Here is a 19,652-nt window from a genome sequence, read left to right on the forward strand (position 1 = left end):
TTGGAATATTTGCTATTGTAGTGTTGGGCAGTTGGATGCGAACAGCGCATAGTGTTGCGCAGCTGGAGGTGAGCTGCCAGCAGTAGTGGGTGTGGGGAGAGAAATGGCAGAATTCTGAGAGCGGACGATCTGGACGTGTGTCCATCAGAAAGGGTAAATTTGTAATATTGGATATCATGAACTATATGAGATGACTTTGGAACATTATTAAGGTAATACATTGTTTTTGCTGTCTATGCCTATCAGTAGTTAGTGCCTTCAGTAGTTAGAATCTTTTGTTAGCTGACAGTAGTGGCGCTCGCTGTATTGCAGCAGTTCTAGTAACGAAGATTTTTGTGAGGTAAGTGATTCAAGAAAGGTATAGGTTATTGTTAGTCAGGGCCATTCTTTTGTAGGGATTTTTGAAATTCAGATTGCGTTGCGCTAAAAATATTGTGTGTCAGTTTAGTGTTGATCAGAATAGGTAAAGAGCTAAATGTCTGAGTACGTTCAATTCTGCTCAGCTGTTTGAAAATCAAATAATGTAAGAGGTTTATCAGCACAGTCATTCATAATTTTTTCTAAGGGGACGTTGCAACATTACACTCCCGTTAGGAGGCAGCGACACTGTCCAGAGACTGGAGACCAGTTACAGATTGTTTCCTTCTATTGACAAAGGGAAGCGAACATCCCGCAATTTGAGACCAGCTGTATTGCTTGCACATTGTGTATGGCTCGGAGAAACTCTGATGACGCACCGGTGGGTGCAGCCCGCACCAAAACAAAGCGCGTGGCCCTTTAACAGGCGCTGCAGGCCGCTGCGCGTGCGGCAAGGTCGCCTTCCAGAAGCGGCAGCGTTCGCTGCAGACGCGCGCGGCTGCAGTTGGGGCGCCAATGGTGGGGGGAGGGGAGGGGGGGGGGGGGGGGAAGCGGCGGCGGCGGCGGCGGCGGTGACAACATGGCCAGTTCGGCCGCGGCTGCGTCCAGGAATAGAACGCCCGCTCGCGCATCTGCCTGCCTGCGTACCTGGCTGCGCATCGCGTCGAGTGCGTGAGACTGACTGCGGCTGCAACCATGAGGTGCGTACGCTGGCGCGCCTCCGCAGCTGATCCGCTTTGTCTGGTTCCACCGCCCCCAGTGTTTTGTCCCGCACGCAGTGCTTATTCGCTCCAACAGTCACTCTCTAGTCCTCCCAGTGTCGTGTTGAAAACATAAGACAGCTCACCATTTCTGGAACCGTCGATGTTGAATTAACATTCTAGGATACTTTCAAGCTGCCAGAAACTTGAACTTTCGTTCGTGTGGATGTTTGGAACCACTAAAACAGTACGGTCCTCAACCTGAAGGTTGGTTTCAACATCGCACAGCTTTATTACACACGATCCTGTAGCAGCTGATGTGCACTTGCGTTCCTGCGGCCTTCGAACTGTCTTAACCGACCAATTGTAGGGAGGCCTACAATGGAGCGAGCATTCCAAACGACGGCGTAGCTCGGCACTTTTCGCCTCCACAAGTTATTGTGAGAAGTAAAAGAAGTGATACGTGGCAAAAAAAAAAAAAAAAAAAAAAAAAATCGTGCGACTGGGGACTGAAACAATGGACATAGTGACACTTATCCATTCAGCTACTGGTCCCCTTCTGTTTCCAGTCTGCAGCGACACAATCAGAGAATGAAGCTGCACGTGAGTGTAAACAAAAATCTGAGCCGCGTAAAGCATTTATTCGACATGCTTCAAGATGACGTGCAGAAAGCACTCGACCATGTTATATACTGGGAACAGTACTGCACAAATGCTGAACACGTCAGTTAATGAAACTTCATCAGCTGGTGAATGAATCACTAATATTACGGTTTTCGTACAAACCATCATCAGATGCGAGATAAATCGAGCTGTAAAAACGGACTAGCCGGCCGATGTGACCGAGCGGTTCTCGGCGCTTCAGTCTGGAACCGCGTGAGCACTACGGTCGCAGGTTCGAATCCTGCCTCGAGAATGGATGTGTGTGATGTCCTTAGGTTAGTTAGGTTTATGTAGTTCTAAGTTCTAGTGAGCTGATGCCCTCAGAAGTCCCGTAGTGTTCAGAGCCATTTGAACCATTTGTATAAATGGACTGATGTTATATGTTATAACTGTCAGAGACAGACTAGTTTGTTAGCATGCACATACTACTTCAGTTCATTTGTGCAACTCGACATGATGTCTGATGGATTATTCCGAAACACGTAATACTAAAATCATTCATTCATTCACAAGTTGATGACGTTTTACTAAGTGACCTATTCAGCATTTCTGCAGTACTGTTCCAGTTGCGTAAAGTATTGCCACTATATCGAAATTTATTCCTTCAGCTTACTACAGCGGTTCTGCATACAGTGCAAACGAATGCTAAGGTCTGAAGTTCCATCTGTGTTATTAGCAAATACGAGACCTTCGAAATTACTTATACCTGTGATTTTTTTTTTATTATCTAACTACTTGCTACAAGGTGAGCAAAGAGCAATTGGAAACTGTATTTTGAAAAATATGTTTTAATTTCGGTCTCGGACTCACGGACTCACAGTTATCACAGCAAATATGACATTCTTCTCGCTGGTGATGAGAACTGTAACAGTTGAAGTACAGGTGCTTGTAGGAAAGGCGATAGATCGGATCTTATGCAATTACGGTGCGATTGCATGCATCAACTTCACTCTCATATGCCTAATTATATATATATCCAGGATTATGTTAACAATGTTTGAACAGAGAAGGATCACCTGAGACTTTCGAGGAACGAAGATTAGGTTTTAACTTCCATTAGATGAGGGGGTGATTAGGCACAGAGCGCAAAGTCCTATAGGACAAGAATGGGGAGTGAAGGGGCCACGATCTTTTCAGAGAATCCGTCCCAGAGTCAGCTTTAAGCAATTTAGGGAGGCTAGGGAAAACCTAAATCTGGTACCAGAGGAATGCACGTACACCTCGAACCGATTAAGATTTTGAGTTCAGTCCTATAATGTGTTGTTGTCTTCACATTATATGTAGCTTACACGAGTGTGGTAGTTCTTCTCCTGTTCTTTTGTGTTGCAGCTGTCAGTTAATCTTGTAGTGTTATCAGTGCGGCGAGATATGCGTGGCAAAGGCACCGTGCTTCTTCAGACGAAGTGCACGCCTCGTGTTTCCGTTGCATGCTCCGGCTCAGTATTAAAATTGCTTTTTATAGCGCGTAATTGCTTCGCCACATTAGCTTAGGGGCGTGCCGCTCGGTGACGTAGTTACCTGGCAGACCGGGAGAAATCACATAACTCCCATCCACGTCCGTAGGCTTGAGACAGACACATCGTTATCTGAGGGCCGCTCCGAAGGACGCGATGTATACGAAGGCGATTAAATGGAGCCTTCGATACAGCTTTGCGAACTGTCGCCTTACAACCTAACTCAGACCGCGGGCAGCGCTGTAGATCAGTACACAAGTTCTTAGGAAATAGTGAGTGCTATCGACAGGAGACCTCAAATTGATACCTTGTTTCTAGATTCCCATGAGGCGTTTGACACCGTTCCTAACAAGCGGCTGCTAATTAAATTGCGTGCATATGGAGTATCATCTCAGTTGGGCTACTAGATTCGTCGTTTCCTGTCGCAAAGTTTACAGTTCGTTGTAACTGACGGAAAGTCATTGAGTAAAACGGAAGCGATGTGTGGGATTCCCCAAGGAATAGTTATATGCCCTCTGGCTTCCTATTCTATATAACTGATTTAGGAGACAATACGCGCAGCCCTGTTTAACTGTTTGCAGATGATTCTGTCATTTATCGTCTCGTAAAGTCATCAGAAGATCAAAACCAACTACAAAATGATACAGACAAAATATCCGACTGGTGCAAAAGCTGGCAATTGATTCTAAATAATGAAAAGTGTCGAGTAATCGACATGGGTACTAAAAGGAATACGTCAACTTTCGCTTAAACGACTAGCCACATAAACCTCAAGGTTTAGGGATTACAGTCACGAATAAGTGTAACGATCGCATAACTAATGTTGTGGGGAAAGCGAACTAAAGAATGTGTTTTATTGACAGAAAACTTAGAAGATGTTACAGGACTATTGAAAAGACTGCCTACAATACGTTTGTCCGTCCTTTTGCTGCGTGGCATGGGATCCGCATCAGATATGATTGACGGAAGGCATCGAAAAGTTCGAAAAAGGGTAGCTCTTTTTGCATTATTGCGAAACAGGGGGGAGAGTGTTGCGGATGTGATAAGCGAGTTGGGGTGCAAATGTTAAAGGCGTTTTTCGTTGCAGGATCTTTTTACGAAATTTCAATCATCAAATTTCTCCCACCGCATTTAAGTGTTGGTTTCTTTTGCGTCTTGTTCGAGAGTGGAACGGTAGAGAAATAGTTTGAAGGTGGTGAACCCTCTGACAGATACTTAACTATGAATTGCAGAGTAGTGATGTAGATGTAGATATGTTGCCCGAACTAAGATTTCGTATTCATATTCGTTGGCTTCGGCAACTCGCAGTCAGTTTGTCATTCTTGAACCTAACCTACACTCTGGGCTACGCTACAGTTTACTCTGTCACCAAACTTATGCAAAAAAAGTCAGTTTTGCAACTCGTTCTATTTGCAGAGGTATGGTGTCGTAGGCCACAACCACATTAAGTCACGGGAAGAAGGCAACGTCCCGTAATAGTTCGTTCGGGTGACCATGCAAAAGGGCCATCAGCACTGGATTCTATGAAAGGCGTGGTTGTGACTGTTCGTGACTCCGCTTTCGCGGAAATCGCAGCTGTTCTCGTTTCTATCTTACATTGCTGCTGATCGCAGTCACCCGTAACAATTGTAGCTCTAGTGTCGCTATTGGCAACTGTCATTTTAAACATTTGTGACTGTAATGCTGGTTGTTTACGGCACTACTAAACATCGCATAAATCGTGTAAACGATAGTCCAGTAGTCAGGGGAACTGATCAAAGCTGCTTCGAAATAAATACAGGACCCCTAGTGTTCTTTAAGTCGTATCTCTGAGTAGAGTGCCAATTTCAACGACTATTTTTTTAAATGTGCCTCATTACGTATTCAAGATTGCTATACCAAACAACCTCTGATGTGTATAAAAAAATAGACGGTGATTTCCAAGAAGCAGCATTCTGTGGCAGTTGCTATTAAACATTTTAAAACGGTAACAGAATCAGCCGTCAGATAGTTTTCCATAAAACTGTTTCGTGTAGTGGTGTCATACAGGGCTGTCCAAATGCTGCGGGTCAATGAATAGCAATTTCTTGAACTTCAGAGCTAAAGTATTTCTGCTGAGTCTCGACTAATGTTATTCGTAATCTTCCACGCAACTGACGTCATCTGAGACAGCTAGGAAGAAACGGAGGTGTTAAAGCGATATCACCAATCTTTTGTTTGGATAACTTAATAGTTTTGTTGCTTAAAGAGAAACTTACATTTCGTTTGGAAGATACCCTCGTAAATGAAAACAGGTGTATTCTTTGAGAAACAATAAACAGGATTGTCGTGTTCGAAACTATGCCGCAAATTTACAAAATATTTAAAGATATTGTCTCTAGACTATATCATTCCATCGATGTTTCTAATCAATAATGGGATAATACTTGAAAAATTCGGAATAATATTTCAGCTTGTAAATTGCGCGGACAAAACGACGCGCAGTGACGTCTGCTGCTTGCCAGTACGTAGTTTCGATCAGAAGCCAGAGAGAGAAAGTTGCTGCAGCGTTGTGGCGAGTGTGACAACGATGTCGAATGTAACTTGGGCATGCTGAAAAATAATGCATCAAATTTTTATATGAAAACTATTTAAAGCTACGTAAATAAATCAAACGTAATTAACATTCTACATCTTTGCTATTCGTGTTGTTGTTGTGGTGGTCTTCAGTCCTGAGACTGGTTTGATGCAGCTCTCCATGCTACTCTATCCTGTGCAAGCTTCTTCATCTCCCAGTACCTACTGCAACCTACATCCTTCTGAAAGTGCTTGGTGTATTCATGTCTTGGTCTCCTTCTACGATTTTTACCCTCCACGCTACCCTCCAATACTAAATTGGTGATCCCTTGATGCCTCAGAACATGTCCTACCAACCGATCCCTTCTTCTAGTCAAGTTGTGCCACAAACTCCTCTTCTCCCCAATTCTATTCAACACCTCCTCATTGGTTAAGTGATCTACCCATCTAATCTTCAGCATTCTTGTGTAGCACCACATTTCGAAAGCTTCTGTTCTCTTCTTGTCTAAACTATTTATCGTCCATGTTTCACTTCCATACATGGCTACACTCCATACAAATACTTTCAGAAACGACTTCCTGACACTTAAATCTGTACTCGATGTTAACAAATTTTTGTTCTTCAGAAACGCTTTCCTTGCCATTGCCAGTCTACATTTTATATCTTCTCTACTTCGACCATCATCAGTTATTTTGCTCCCCAAATAGCAAAACCCCTTTACTACTTTAAGTGTCTCATTTCCGAATCTAATTCTCTCAGCATCACCCGACTTAATTCGACTACATTCCATTATCCTAATTTTGATTTTGTTGATGTTCATCTTATATCCTCCCTTTAAGACACTGTCCATTCCGTTCAACTGCTCTTCCAAGTCCTTTGCTGTCTCTGACAGAATTGCAATGTCATCGGCGAACCTCAAAGTTTTTATTTCTTCTCCATGGATTTTAATACCTACTCCGAATTTTTCTTTTGTTTCCTTCACTGCTTGCTCAATATACAGATTGAATAACATCGAGGAGAGTCTACAACGCTGTCTCACTCCCTTCCCAACCACTGCTTCCCTTTCATGCCCCTCAACTCTTATAACTGCCATCTGGTTTCTGTACAAATTGTAAATAGACTTCCGCTCCCTATATTGTGTTCCTGCCACCTCCAGAATTTGAAAGAGAGTATTCCAGTCAACGTTGTCAAAAGCTTTCTCTAAGTCTACAAATGCTAGAAACGTAGATTTGCCTTTCCTTAATCTAGCTTCTAAGATAAGCCGTAGGGTCAGTATTGCCTCACGTGTTCCAATATTTCTACGGAATCCAAACTGATCTTACCCAAGGTCGGCTTCTACTAGTTTTCCCATTCGTCTGTAAATAATTTGCGTTAGTATTTTGCAGCTGTGACTTATTAAACTGATAGTTCGGTAATTTTCACATCTGTCAACACCTGCTTTCTTTGGGATTGGAATTATTATATTCTTCTTGAAGTCTGAGGGTATTTCGCCTGTCTCATACATCTTGCTCACCACTATTCATGTCTACATATTTGCAGCCCTCTTCCGCTAAACGGCTCCGAACTGTCGCGTGTAACATAACGGCATGTAACGTAAGAATACCGATGCGTGAGAAACAGCATGTTGTAATCGAGTATGGAATTCGAAGAGTTCGTCCACAGACGGAGCACCCTCTCCTTCAACACCGCAATGCCAGACCACACACGAGTGTTGCGACATCTGCGACAATCCGACGCCTAGAGTCCACTGTCATCGATCGTCCTCCACCCAGCCCCAGCTTGCCCCCCTCCGATTTTCATCTGTTTCCCTACTTCAAAGAACACCTTCGAGGACTCCAGTTAAATAGTGGTAAAGGGGTAGGTAGGATTTTTGGTTCCGGCAACAAAGTCAAACATTCCATACTGACGGTAACAACAAACTGGTCTCTCTTTGGGAGAAATGGGTTCGTCAGCACAGTGACGTTGAGAAATAAATATGCAGACATTAAGAATAAAGATGTAGAATGTTAATAACATCTATTTTATTTAAAAATCTTTAAGAGCTTGTACATAAAAAATTCGATTCCATTATTTTTCTCCACGCACTCGTACAATGGCAAAATTTTCAGGCTTTGTATTGTGCGAAATGATTCGTTTTCCGCGAAAAAAAAAAGAATACAGACATTCAATGTGAAATGTGTGCAGTTTACAGATGGTGCGCTTTTACTGGCAAAGCTGCGAGACAATGAAAATAGTAGGAAGCAGAACGTTGTTCTCCAGTGTCAAATACAGGGAAGAAGTTTGAGCCTGAAATGATGTCACAGGGTTCTGTTCAGGGTTCATTGTTATTCTTGATATGTATCACTGATAATCCACAAAACATGACAGATGGCACAAAATATTTCTTTTCAGACATGGTAGAGGCGTTACTGTGAAAGACGTGGAACGTACTATAAATGATGTTACTTACAGCGTAGTTAGTAACATCCGCGCTTAGCTTTCAAAGAAAAGATTAACACTTGAATGTAACCAAACGCAAGGCATACAGTTTTTAATGTGGAACTTTTCTAAAAGTGAATTTTTATTGTTCCAACGTGGTCAGTCAGTGGGTTTTTTGGAAGTACCACGTTCCATAGCTTGCGGAGAAGCTGAATGATACTATCTTCACTGTAAAATTAATCTTCGGTCTCGCTGACAATGAAACGCGGCGGCTTCTTTAGTTAGGTTACTTTCGCTATAGTTTCTTGTACGGTGCTATATTTTGGGGCAACTCTGTGCACCGACCAAAAATATACCTTACTGAGAAAATGGTAGTCAGTCATATCTGCCGTGTCAGTTCACAAACTGGTCGCTATAAAAGTCCGCTATAAAAGTCGTCTGGAAGTTATAACACTGCCATCCCTGTGCCTTGTACGCCTGATGGTTGTGTATATTCGCTGTTCGCAAGTGAGAATACATTTAATGTATTTCATAACGGCTATAGTCGCCGCAGTGCCTGTTCCTTCGGACATGCATGCGTTTCCGTGCGTGTCTCAAGGAACATTGCATGATAATTCGGAATAGTACAGGCACTACAATATTGTATTTACTCGCTGACACCGGGCAAGCGACGCGCAAGTAAAACGTCTCTCCTGTGCGGGAATATACATAATGGATGCGTGAGTACAGCTTGTAGGCAGATGGCTGACGACGTATGGAAGTTTGGGAGTGGCCGTGAGTTATGCTCGGGTAGCCAAATGGTAAGGCGCGACCGCTCCAGATCAGCGGAAAATCCACGTTCGAGTCCCAATCCGGCACAAATTTTCATCGTCGTCATTCCATTATACAGCTGATGTTTGTCTGTATTCAAAACTCCGAATACACTTCATGTTTGTTCCTTCGTATACTCCATCACGTTTCTTCGTGTTTCATTAGCTCTTTAAGGGGGGCAGGGCGTCAAACTGGCCGACCTGGAGCAGGAGAGGCACCACAGGCCATTATAAAATTCCACTGTCCATACTTTTACAAGGAAATTTATAAAACTTTGTCAGCATGACCAGAAAGGTTTCAGGATTCACACTTGCAGCAGCAAAAGCATAACAAAAAAATTTTTTTACATGTGAAATTTCATCATTTTTTCACTTACTAATGGCTGCATTTGTTGCTATAGGTACACTTTTCTTCATAAGTAAGAGAGTGTTCGATAAATTTTGCACAGCATACAAACCATCCTTACAGGTGTGTGAAACTCTAGAATCTATTTAATTTATGAAAAAATGAATGAGCTGTTACGTTTTAAACTTTATGTTTAGAAAAAATCAAATTTTGTAGTTAATTATCTCAATTTTTACCACAGTTTTTAATAGATTTGGAAAATTCTAGAGTTTCATACACCTGTAAGTATGGTGTGTATGCTGTGCAAAATTCATCAAAGAATTTCTCTTACTTGTAAAGAAAAATGTACCTATAGCAACAAATGCAGCTAACAGTAAGTGGAAAAATGATGAAATTTAATATCTAAAAAAAATTATTTTTTATGTTTTTGCACTTCCACTGCTATGAGTGTGAATACTATAAAACCTTCCTGGTCATGCTGACTAAGTTTTATGAATTTATTTGTAAAAGTATAGATAGTAGAAAATAAAATGTCCGGTGGTGCTTCTTCTGCTCCCAGTCGGCCCGTTTGACGTCCTACCCCCTTAATGCTTTTGTTTATAAATTTTCTAAACTATGTAAACTATGTACTTGTCATTTCATGGCCAGTCAGCTTTGGTTCACGTGGTCGAAGTTATAACACCTGAGAGGTATATAAATGTATAAATGAATAGTGCTTCAACTTCGGAATGAAACCGATGCCTTTCTGCGTAGGTTGGACGAAACATTTACAGAAGCTGTACAGTTGATGGTTCAAATAATATGACTTTATTCTTATGTTTCATTACAGTTTTGTACGACGCAGTAACAGAGACATTACGGGCAGCAGGAATCGTGAATTATGATGACCATAAGACCTGTCAATTAGGTTCGGCTCTCAGGTTCTGCTACAGTACGCAATCAAACGCTATCAAACTGTCTTGGAGATTGATTTATTTTCCTCTATTTTATCTACATATATTTTTACGACACATTCACGTCAGTATTTCTCAACGCCGTAGACAGTTTTTATAAACAGTAGTCATTCTTCAGGATAACTTGTAACATTGAGGAAACAACCGAAACCGCTTGCTGCATGTGTGTTTAATCTGAAGAGTCACACGCTAGTCGAAACTGGTTACGACATTGTGAAATGCTTATGTGACTGTGCCGTAAAAAAGTATAAAAAATAAACGAGATAATATTGTACATCATTCGTTACTGGCTTTGAGACATGAGACATACGCAGGAGGAAACAGTATTTTTTTTCTCTTTTTTACTCTTCTAAGAATGTACATTCTCAGAATTTTAACAGTGGAGCATACCGTGATGCAGAGCGGCTGTCTTGCAGCATCTGCACTGGAGCTGGCTGCGCATCTCCGTGACGTTCTCGTGCTTACCACATGAACCTGTAAGGAAATGCGGTGCTCTTCTTTGGATTTTTCTGTTACATCTGTCAGTATTTTCTGGTACTGATTCCAGACTGACGATCAATATTCAAATACTGGTCCAACCAGTGTTTAGTAAGCTACTTCCTTTGTTGGTGGGCTAAATCTCCTTCCAATGAATCTGAGCCTGGCTTCTGTCTTACCCACGATTAGTTTCATGTGGTCGCTTCACTTCACATCACTCCGTTGGCATACTCCTAGATGTTCTATGGAAATAACTGCTTCCAATGATTGTTCTTCAATCGAGTAAGTCGGCCGGTGTGGCCGAGCGGTTCTAGGCGCTTCAATCTGGAAACGCGCGACCGCTACGGTCACAGGTTCGAATCCTGCCTCGAGTATGGATGTTTGTGATGTCCTTAGGTTACTTTGGTTTAAGTAGTTCTAACATCTGGTGAGCAAAATGTATGAAACACGCGCAATACCTTCAGACTTCAAGAAGAATATAATAATTCCAATTCCAAAGAAAGCAGGTGTTGACAGATGTGAAAATCACCGAACTATCAGTTTAATAAGTCACGGCTGCGAAATACTAACACGTATTCTTTACAGACGAATAGAAAAACTGGTAGAAGCGACCTTGGGGAAGATCAGTGTGGATTCCGTAGAAATGTTGGAACACGTGAGGCAATACCGACCCTACGAATTATCTTAGAAGAAAGATCAAGGAAAGGCAAACCTACGTTTCTAGCATTTGTAGACTTAAAGAATGCTTTGACAATGTCGACTGGAATACACTCTTCCAAATTCTAAGGGTGGCAGGGGTAAAATACAGGGAGCGAAAGGCTATTTACAATTTGTACAGAAACCAGATGGCAATTATAAGAGTCGAAGGACATGAAAGAGAAGCAGTAGTTGGCAAGAGAGTGAGACAGGGTTGTAGCCTCTCCCCGATGTTATTCAATCTGTGTATTGAACAAGCAGTAAAGGAAACAAAAGAAAAAATCCGAGTAGGTGTTAAAATCCACGGAGAAGAAGTAAATAGTTTGAGGTTCGCCGATGACATTGTAATTCTGTCAGAGACAGCAAAGGATTTGGAAGAGTAGCTGAGCGGAATGGACAGTGTCTTGAGAGGAGGATATAAGATGAACATCAACAAAAGCAAAACGAGGATGATGGAATATAGTCGAATTAAGTCAGGTGATGCTGAGGGAATTAGGTTAAGAAATGAGACACTTAAATTAGTAAAGGAGTTTTGCTATTTCGGGAGAAAAATAACTGTTTGATGGCCGAAGTAGAGAGGATATAAAATGTAGACTGGCAATGGCAAGGAAAGCGTTCCTGAAGAAGAGAAATTCGTGAACATCAAGTATTGATTTAACTGTCAGGAAGTCGTTTCTAAAAGTATTTGTATGGAGTGTAGCCATGTATGGAAGTGAAACATGGACGATAAATAGTTTAGACAAGAAGAGAATAGAAGCTTTCGAAATTTGGTGCTACAGAAGAATGCTGAAGATTAGATGGGTAGATCACAGAACAAATGTGGAGGTATTGAACAGAATTGGGGAGAAGAGGAGTTTGTGGCACAACTTGACTAGAAGAAGGGATCGGTTGGTAGGACATGTTCTGAGGCATCAAGGGATTAACTGGAAGGCAGCGTGGAGGGTAAAAATCGTAGAGGGAGACCAAGAGATGAATACACTAAGCAGATTCAGAAGGATGTAGGTTGCAGTAGGTACTGGGAGATGAAGAAGCTTGCACAGGATAGAGTAGCATGGAGAGCTGCATCAAACCAGTCTCAGGGCTGAAGACCACAACAACAACGACAAGTTCTAGGGGACATGACCTCAGATGTTGAGTGCCATTTGAACCATTTTCAATCGAGTAATCGTACAGTAATGTGTCTTTCTGCCTATTTATACGAAATACGTTACATTCGTTTATGCTGAGGACCGATTCCCATTCCCTGAAGCAAGCTTTGATCCTTTGCAGGTCTTCATGCATTTCGCTGTAATTTTCTAGCTTTGCGACCTCTCTCTATAAGACAGCTTCATCCGCGAAAAGCCTCAGTGAAATTCCGACGTAACCTACCAGTCCATTTACACATGCTGTGAAAAATAGTGGTTCTATAGCAGCCCCTTTGGGTACCCTCTAAGCTAATTTAAGTCTGAGGATTTCTCTCCATGGAGAGCGACATGCTGTAATCTGTTTCTGTCACACAGCTGGTCTGATATTCTTCACGCTCATATTTAATTCATTAGGAGGTGTACGGGACTGTACAGAACGCCTTGCGGAAGTCAAGCAACACGGCAACGGCCTGGGCGCCCGGCATCTGCTGAGTTCTGGGTCTTGTAGACGAAAGCAACCAGCTAAATTCCAAAAAAAATGTTCAAATGTGTGTGAAATCTTATGGGACTTAACTGCTAAGGTCATCAGTCCGTACCCAACCTAGATTATCCTAAGGACAAACACACACACACCCATGCCCGAGGGAGGACTCGAACCTCCGCCGGGACGCTAAATTTCAGACGATCGTTGTTTTCGGAGCGGATGTTGATTCATTCAGAGGAGATTTTCGGACTCCATAAATGTCGTAATACCCGAGCATAAAACATGTTCCAAAATACTACAACAGACCGACGCCAGGCATATAGGCCTATCGTTTTGTGTGTCTGTTCGAGACGCTTCTTGAAAACGGGAATGATTGCGCTTTTTTCCAATACTAGCAACTCTTCGTTCCTTTATCGTCTTACAGTACACTTATGCTAGAAGAGGAGAAAATTTTTTCGCATATCCTGTGTGAAATCATACTGGTGTCCCGTATGGGCCAGCGCCCTTTCCGCTGTGGAGCGGTTTAAGATGCTTCTCTAACCCATAGCTACTTATTTTGGTGTCCTTTTGACGTTCGTGCGACGGTTGAAATGAGGAACTAAAGGGCGGTAGTCCTCAGTGAATCAGTTATGGTCTCTGTCTCTGGGGACAGGCGAAACATATTGTTAGCTCAATTAATAGAACAAGGCGCATAGATCAGTTCAACAGTACAGAAGGAAACTTTAAAAATTATGAAGAGCCGTTCAGACCAAGTTATGCAGTACTTTGTGTTCTGGCGCGGTTTTGTCGCTCTGCGAATGCTCGCCAGCACACCACTAACGAGAGTTTTTGGCAAACTTCAAATGGGAGTGACTCGGCCGTCCTACATTCCGCTCAGATTTTGTTGCCAGTGATTAGCATGTTATCACCTACATGAAAAACAGCTATCATACCAGCGTTTTGTAAACGCTTCAAGATGCAGTCAAAGCCAAACCATGGTTAAGATCTTTTTTTGCGGTGAAGGAAATTATGTTGAAAAGTAGCCTGAGATTAGATTTAATTTTTATACGCTTAATCGTTACATGATTAGCGATTTCTTAGCACCCAAAGGAAAACTACTTACTGAGATGAGATGCTGTCACAGTAAACTTGCAGATGAAGTAAGTTCTTGTTACGTAAATACAGTATAAGCTGCTGAGACACCAGAAGCAAGAAATGTTGATATGGCGACACAGATTGATCGCAAGAGGGCGAGTAATTCTCGAAATGTACGGTATCACGAAAGCTCAGCAGAAAAAAATGTAGTGCAAAATGTTCAGAAATGACTTCGATGCGAAAAGCTTACATTAATTTTACTAAGGTTTGAAGCTCCTCTTTCTTACATTAATCGTATCTCTGACTGTGGAAAACTCTTTATTTGCGTTCGTAACAACATTACAAGAAAATTAACAAACACTTCGTCGATACATAATCATTTGCGGAGTTTGTTAGGTTTCCGCAAGACATCAGGAAGAAATCTGTGGCCTAAAACGTTTGTGAACGATTGAAAAGGACGCGTTTGGCTAAACGTAATACTGTAAGATAGACTGAAAGATAATATTTTCTTTAATGGTTAAATGTCTCTGGGATCTATGTTGTCAGCGAAATTAAAGCTTCGGATTGCTCTTTTGGCGTTGTACTTTCTACTGTTGGTAATTTTACCGATCTTCAATTTTGATAAGTCGGTTTAAATTAATGCCCGAAGTAAAAAAACCTAGTGCGTCAACGGTCTACACTTTTACATTAAGTGATGTATAATACATGTATACGAAATATGTACTCCTGGCAACCACAACTTCAAATTTATGCTTTTACTTATAAGCTATAGAGCACGTCTCATGTCTAGCCAGCTATGTAGTTTCTACTGTACAGTAACAAACATACGTGACGATGGCTTACTTGAAGTACAGACTAGGTTATTTTTCTTTTACGACTCTCTCTCTCTCTCTCTCTCTCTCTCTCTCTCTCTCTCGTACATACCTCATAATTATAATCCTCCACGTAAATGAAATTTACCTGTCTGTATGTATCGTAGAGTTCAATACTAATATTCCTGAGTAAGGAATACTAAACACAAAAGAGTATAAACATTTACAGATAGATTCATAAATGCAAATGTGACCGGATGCTGTTTTGCACAGTCCATATTGAATGATAACATTCAATATGTTCAAGTGTGTATTAATTCCTAAGGGACCAAACTGATGAGGTCATCGGCCCCTAGACATACACACTACTTAAACTAATCTAAACTAACGTATACTAAGAACAACACACACACACACACACACACACACACACACACACACACACACACACACACACACATACATCCATGCCCGATGTAGGACTCGAACCCCGAGGGGAGGTGGCGCGCAATCCGTGACATGGCGCCTCAAACCGCGCGGCGATAACGTTATTATTGCTGTTATACTGATTTCTTTACCTGATGAGGCAATTAAAAAACTGTGCCACACTCATTACCATCAAGAATGTAGATGCTTAAAGCAGTAACATAATAGTCTTTCTACAAGTAATTCCTATTCTGCCAGACATTTAGCGCGATCTATTTTTTTCAATAACAAGTTGCTTCTGCAGATGAAGTTTCTGATCCTATCACATCACACTTTGGGTACTTACAATTGTTTTTCTTATTTCGCGTCCTTTATAAGGTAGGACGGGCTGTCGTAGATCCCGTTCATTATAGACCTCGATTATTTTCAGTCTAATCCCAACGGACTGTGAGAAGGAAAAAGGAGTTCTCAAAAAATGGTTCAAATGGCTCTGAGCACTATGGGACTTAACATCTGAGGTGGTCAGTCCCATAGAACTTAGAACTACTTAAATCTAACTAACCTAAGGACATCACATACATCCATGCCCGAGGCAGGATTCGAACCTGCGACCGTAGTGGACGCTCGGTTCCAGACAGTAGCGCCTAGAACCGCTCGGCCACCAAGGCCGGAAAAAGGAGTTCTCAATTAGGATTGAATTCAAGGGAATTACCAAGTCCTACGTCAGGCTTATAAGCAATGAAAACACCCCGAAACCCCTGGTAGGATTACGGCAACTTATAATTTATTTCTAGGGCAATACAAGAGTATGAAGTGTAAGTGTTGGTGTGTGTATCAGAGCAGAATGGATGACTTGCTCGAGTTTCAGCGCTTTCTCGTAATAATTGGAAACCGTGTAAAATGAAAGTAGACTTCGGTGAAACAGACTACGGTTTAGCATGTGCTCTCCGTTTGCGGAGCAAATGGGAACAAAACTGATCTTCGAATAGTATGTTTACACTAGAAGATAAACGTACGGCGGCTTCACTGTCCAGGCGAAACCAAATATTTGAGCACAGAAGACAAAGAACGTTTCAGAACACTGTGGGTCCGGCATGTCATTCATTCTAGGGTGCTGCGCGATTGAATAATAGCGCCGACACCGTACCAAAGTTCAGCGCACTGGGGTCGCCAGCCGGCCTGTGACCTCCGCCCGATCGTACTTCGAACGGAGACGCTGGCCGCTTCAGCACAATTACATCAAGAATCGGTTAAGAAAAAGTTACTCCCTTCATAATGTTATGATAATAAACTTTGCACCATTTAGCGACTTCTAATCAAGCTGCGGGCCTATGGGATATCGTCCCAGTTGTGCGAGTGGATTCGTGATTTCCTGTCAGGAAGGTCGCAGTTCGTAGTAATAGACGGAAAATCATCGAGTAAAAGTGAAGTGATATTAGGTGTTCCCCAGGGAAGCGTCCTGGGACCTCTGCTGTTCCTGATCTATGTGAATGACCTGAGTGACAATCTGAGCAGTTCTCTTAGGTTGTTCTCAGATGATGCTGTAATTTACCGTCTAGTAAGGTCATCCGAAGACCAGTATTAGTTGCAAAGCGATTTAGAAAAGATTGCTGTATGGTGTGGCAGGTGGTAGTTGACGCCAAATAACGAAAAGTGTGAGGTGATCCACATGAGTTTCAAAAGAAATCCGTTGGAATTCGATTACTCGATAAATAGTACAATTCTCAAGGCTGTCAATTCAACTAAGTACCTGGGTCTTAAAATTACGTACAACTTCAGTTGGAAAGACCACATAGATAATATTGTACGGATGGCGAGCCAAAGGTTGCGTTTCATTGGCACGACACTTAGAAGATGCAACAAGTCCACTAAAAACACAGCTTACACTACACTCGTTCGTCCTCTGTTAGAATATTGCTACGTGGTGTGGGATCCTTACCAGGTGGGATTGACAGAGGACAGCGAAAGGGTGCAAAAAAGGCAGCTCGTTTTGTATTATCACGTAATAGGGGAGGGAGTGTGGCAGATATGATACGCGAGTTGGGATGGAAGTCATTAAAGCAAAGACGTTTTTCGTCGCGGCGAGATCTGCTTACGAAATTTCAGTCACCAACTTTCTCTTTCGAATGCAAAAATATTTTGTTCAGCCCAACCTACATAGGTAGGAATGATCATCAAAATAAAATAAGAGAAATCAGAGCTCGAACAGAAAGGTTTAGGTGTTCGTTTTTCCCGCGCGCTGTTCGGGACTGGAATGGTAAAGTTAGGATGATTGTGGTTCGATGAACCCTCTGCCAAGCACTTAAATGTGAATTGCAGAGTAATCATGTAGATGTAGATGCAGAAGTGATCCTTCGTTAGACGCTTTGTTATATAGGCATTTCAGTAGTATGTCTTTTTCGTAGAGGCATTGAGCCGAAAAAAAGACAATATTCGACGACCGGTTATCAGCCGAGTTCGGGTACTGCTATTCAGAAAGTTGGCTGAAACCACATGTAAACAGCAAACAGTAATGAAATCCTAAACTCAGATTGGAATGTATACCGCAGAGACAGGCTGGACAGTGAAGGGGGAGGCGTGTTTATAGCGATAAGAAGTGCAATAGTATCGAAGGAAATTGACGGAGATTCGAATTGTGAAATGATTTGGGTGAAGGTCACGGTTAAAGCAGGCTCAGACATGGTAATTGGATGTCTCTATAGGCCCCCGGGCTCAGCAGCTGTTGTGGCTCAGCACCTGAAGAATAATTTGGAAAATATTTCGAGTAGATTTCCCCACCATGTTATAGTTCTGGGTGGAGATTTTAATTTTCCGGATATAGACTGGGAGACTCAGACGTTCATAACGGGTGGCAGGGACAAAGAATCCAGTGAAATATTTTTAAGTGCTTTATCTGACAACTACCTTGAGCAGTTAAACAGAGAACCGACTCGTGGCGATAACATATTAGACCTTCTGGTGACAAACAGACCCGAACTATTTGAATCAGTTAATGCAGAACAGGGAATCATCGATCATAAAGCGGTTACTGCATCGACGATTTCAGCCGTAAATAGAAATATTAAAAAAGGTAGGAAGATTTTTCTGTTTAGCAAAAGTGACAAAAAGCAGATTTCAGAGTACTTGATGGCTCAACACAAAAGTTTTGTCTCAAGTACAGATAATGTTGAGGATCAGTGGACAAGGTTCAAAACCATCGTACAATATGCGTTAGTTGAGTATGTGCCAAGCAAGATCGTAAGAGATGGAAAAGAGCCACCGTGGTACAACAACCGAGTTAGAAAACTGCTGCAGAAGCAAAGGGAACTTCACAGCAAACATAAACATAGCCAAAGCCTTGCACACAAACAAAAATTACGCGAAGCGAAATGTAGTGTGAGGAGGGCTATGCGAGAGGCTTTCAATGAATTCCAAAGTAAAGTTCTATGTATTGACTTGGCAGAAAATACTAAGAAATTTTGGTCCTATGTCAAAGCGGTAGGTGGATCAAAACAAAATGTCCAGACACTCTGTGACCAAAATGGTACTGAAACAGAGGATGACAAACTAAAGGCCGAAATACTAAATGTCTTCTTCCAAAGCTGTTTCACAGAGGAAGATTGCACTGTGCTTCCTTCTCTAGATTGTCGCACAGTTGACAAAATGGTAGATATCGAAATAGACGACAGAGGGATAGAGAAACAATTAAAATCGCTCAAAAGAGGAAAGGCCGCTGGTCCTGATGGCATACCAGTTCGATTTTACACAGAGTACGCGAAGGAACTGGCCCCCCTTCTTGCAGCGGTGTACCGTAGGTCTCTAGAAGAGCGAAGCGTTCCAAGGGATTGGAAAAGGGCACAGGTCATCCCCGTTTTCAAGAAGGGACGTCGAACAGATGTGCAGAACTATAGACCTATATCTCTAACGTCGATCAGTTGTAGAATTTTGGAACACGTATTATGTTAGAGTATAATGACTTTTCTGGAGACTAGAAATCTACTCTGTAGGATTCAGCATGGATTTCGAAAAAGACGGTCGTGTGAAACCCATCTCGCGCTATTCGTCCACGAGACTCAGAGGGCGATCGACACGGGTTCACAGGTAGATGCCGTGTTTCTTGACTTCCACAAGGCGTTCGATACAGTTCCCCACAGTCGTTTAATGAACAAAGTAAGAGCATACGGACTATCAGATCAATTGTGTGATTGGATTGAAGAGTTACTAGATAACAGAACGCAGCATGTTATTCTCAATGGAGAGATGTCTTCCGAAGTAAGAGTGATTTCAGGTGTGCCGCAGGGGAGTGTCATAGGACCGTTGCTATTCACAATATACATAAATGA

At 42.1% G+C, this 19,652-nt stretch overlaps 1 protein-coding gene across 1 annotated transcript in view; it reads left to right on the top strand.

The window, feature by feature from the left end:
- Positions 1-929: 929 nt before the first annotated feature.
- Positions 930-19,652, top strand: part of LOC126334947 (leucine-rich repeat-containing G-protein coupled receptor 5-like) — a 355,730-nt gene continuing 337,007 nt past the window's right edge. Inside the window, exon 1 of the mRNA XM_049997690.1 lies at positions 930-1,058. Coding sequence (XP_049853647.1) covers positions 1,054-1,058 — 5 coding nt within the window. The 5' untranslated portion in view covers positions 930-1,053. The remainder of the gene's footprint in view (positions 1,059-19,652) is intronic.

Source organism: Schistocerca gregaria, chromosome 2 (assembly GCF_023897955.1).
Source record: "Schistocerca gregaria isolate iqSchGreg1 chromosome 2, iqSchGreg1.2, whole genome shotgun sequence".
Lineage (NCBI taxonomy): Eukaryota > Metazoa > Arthropoda > Insecta > Orthoptera > Acrididae > Schistocerca > Schistocerca gregaria.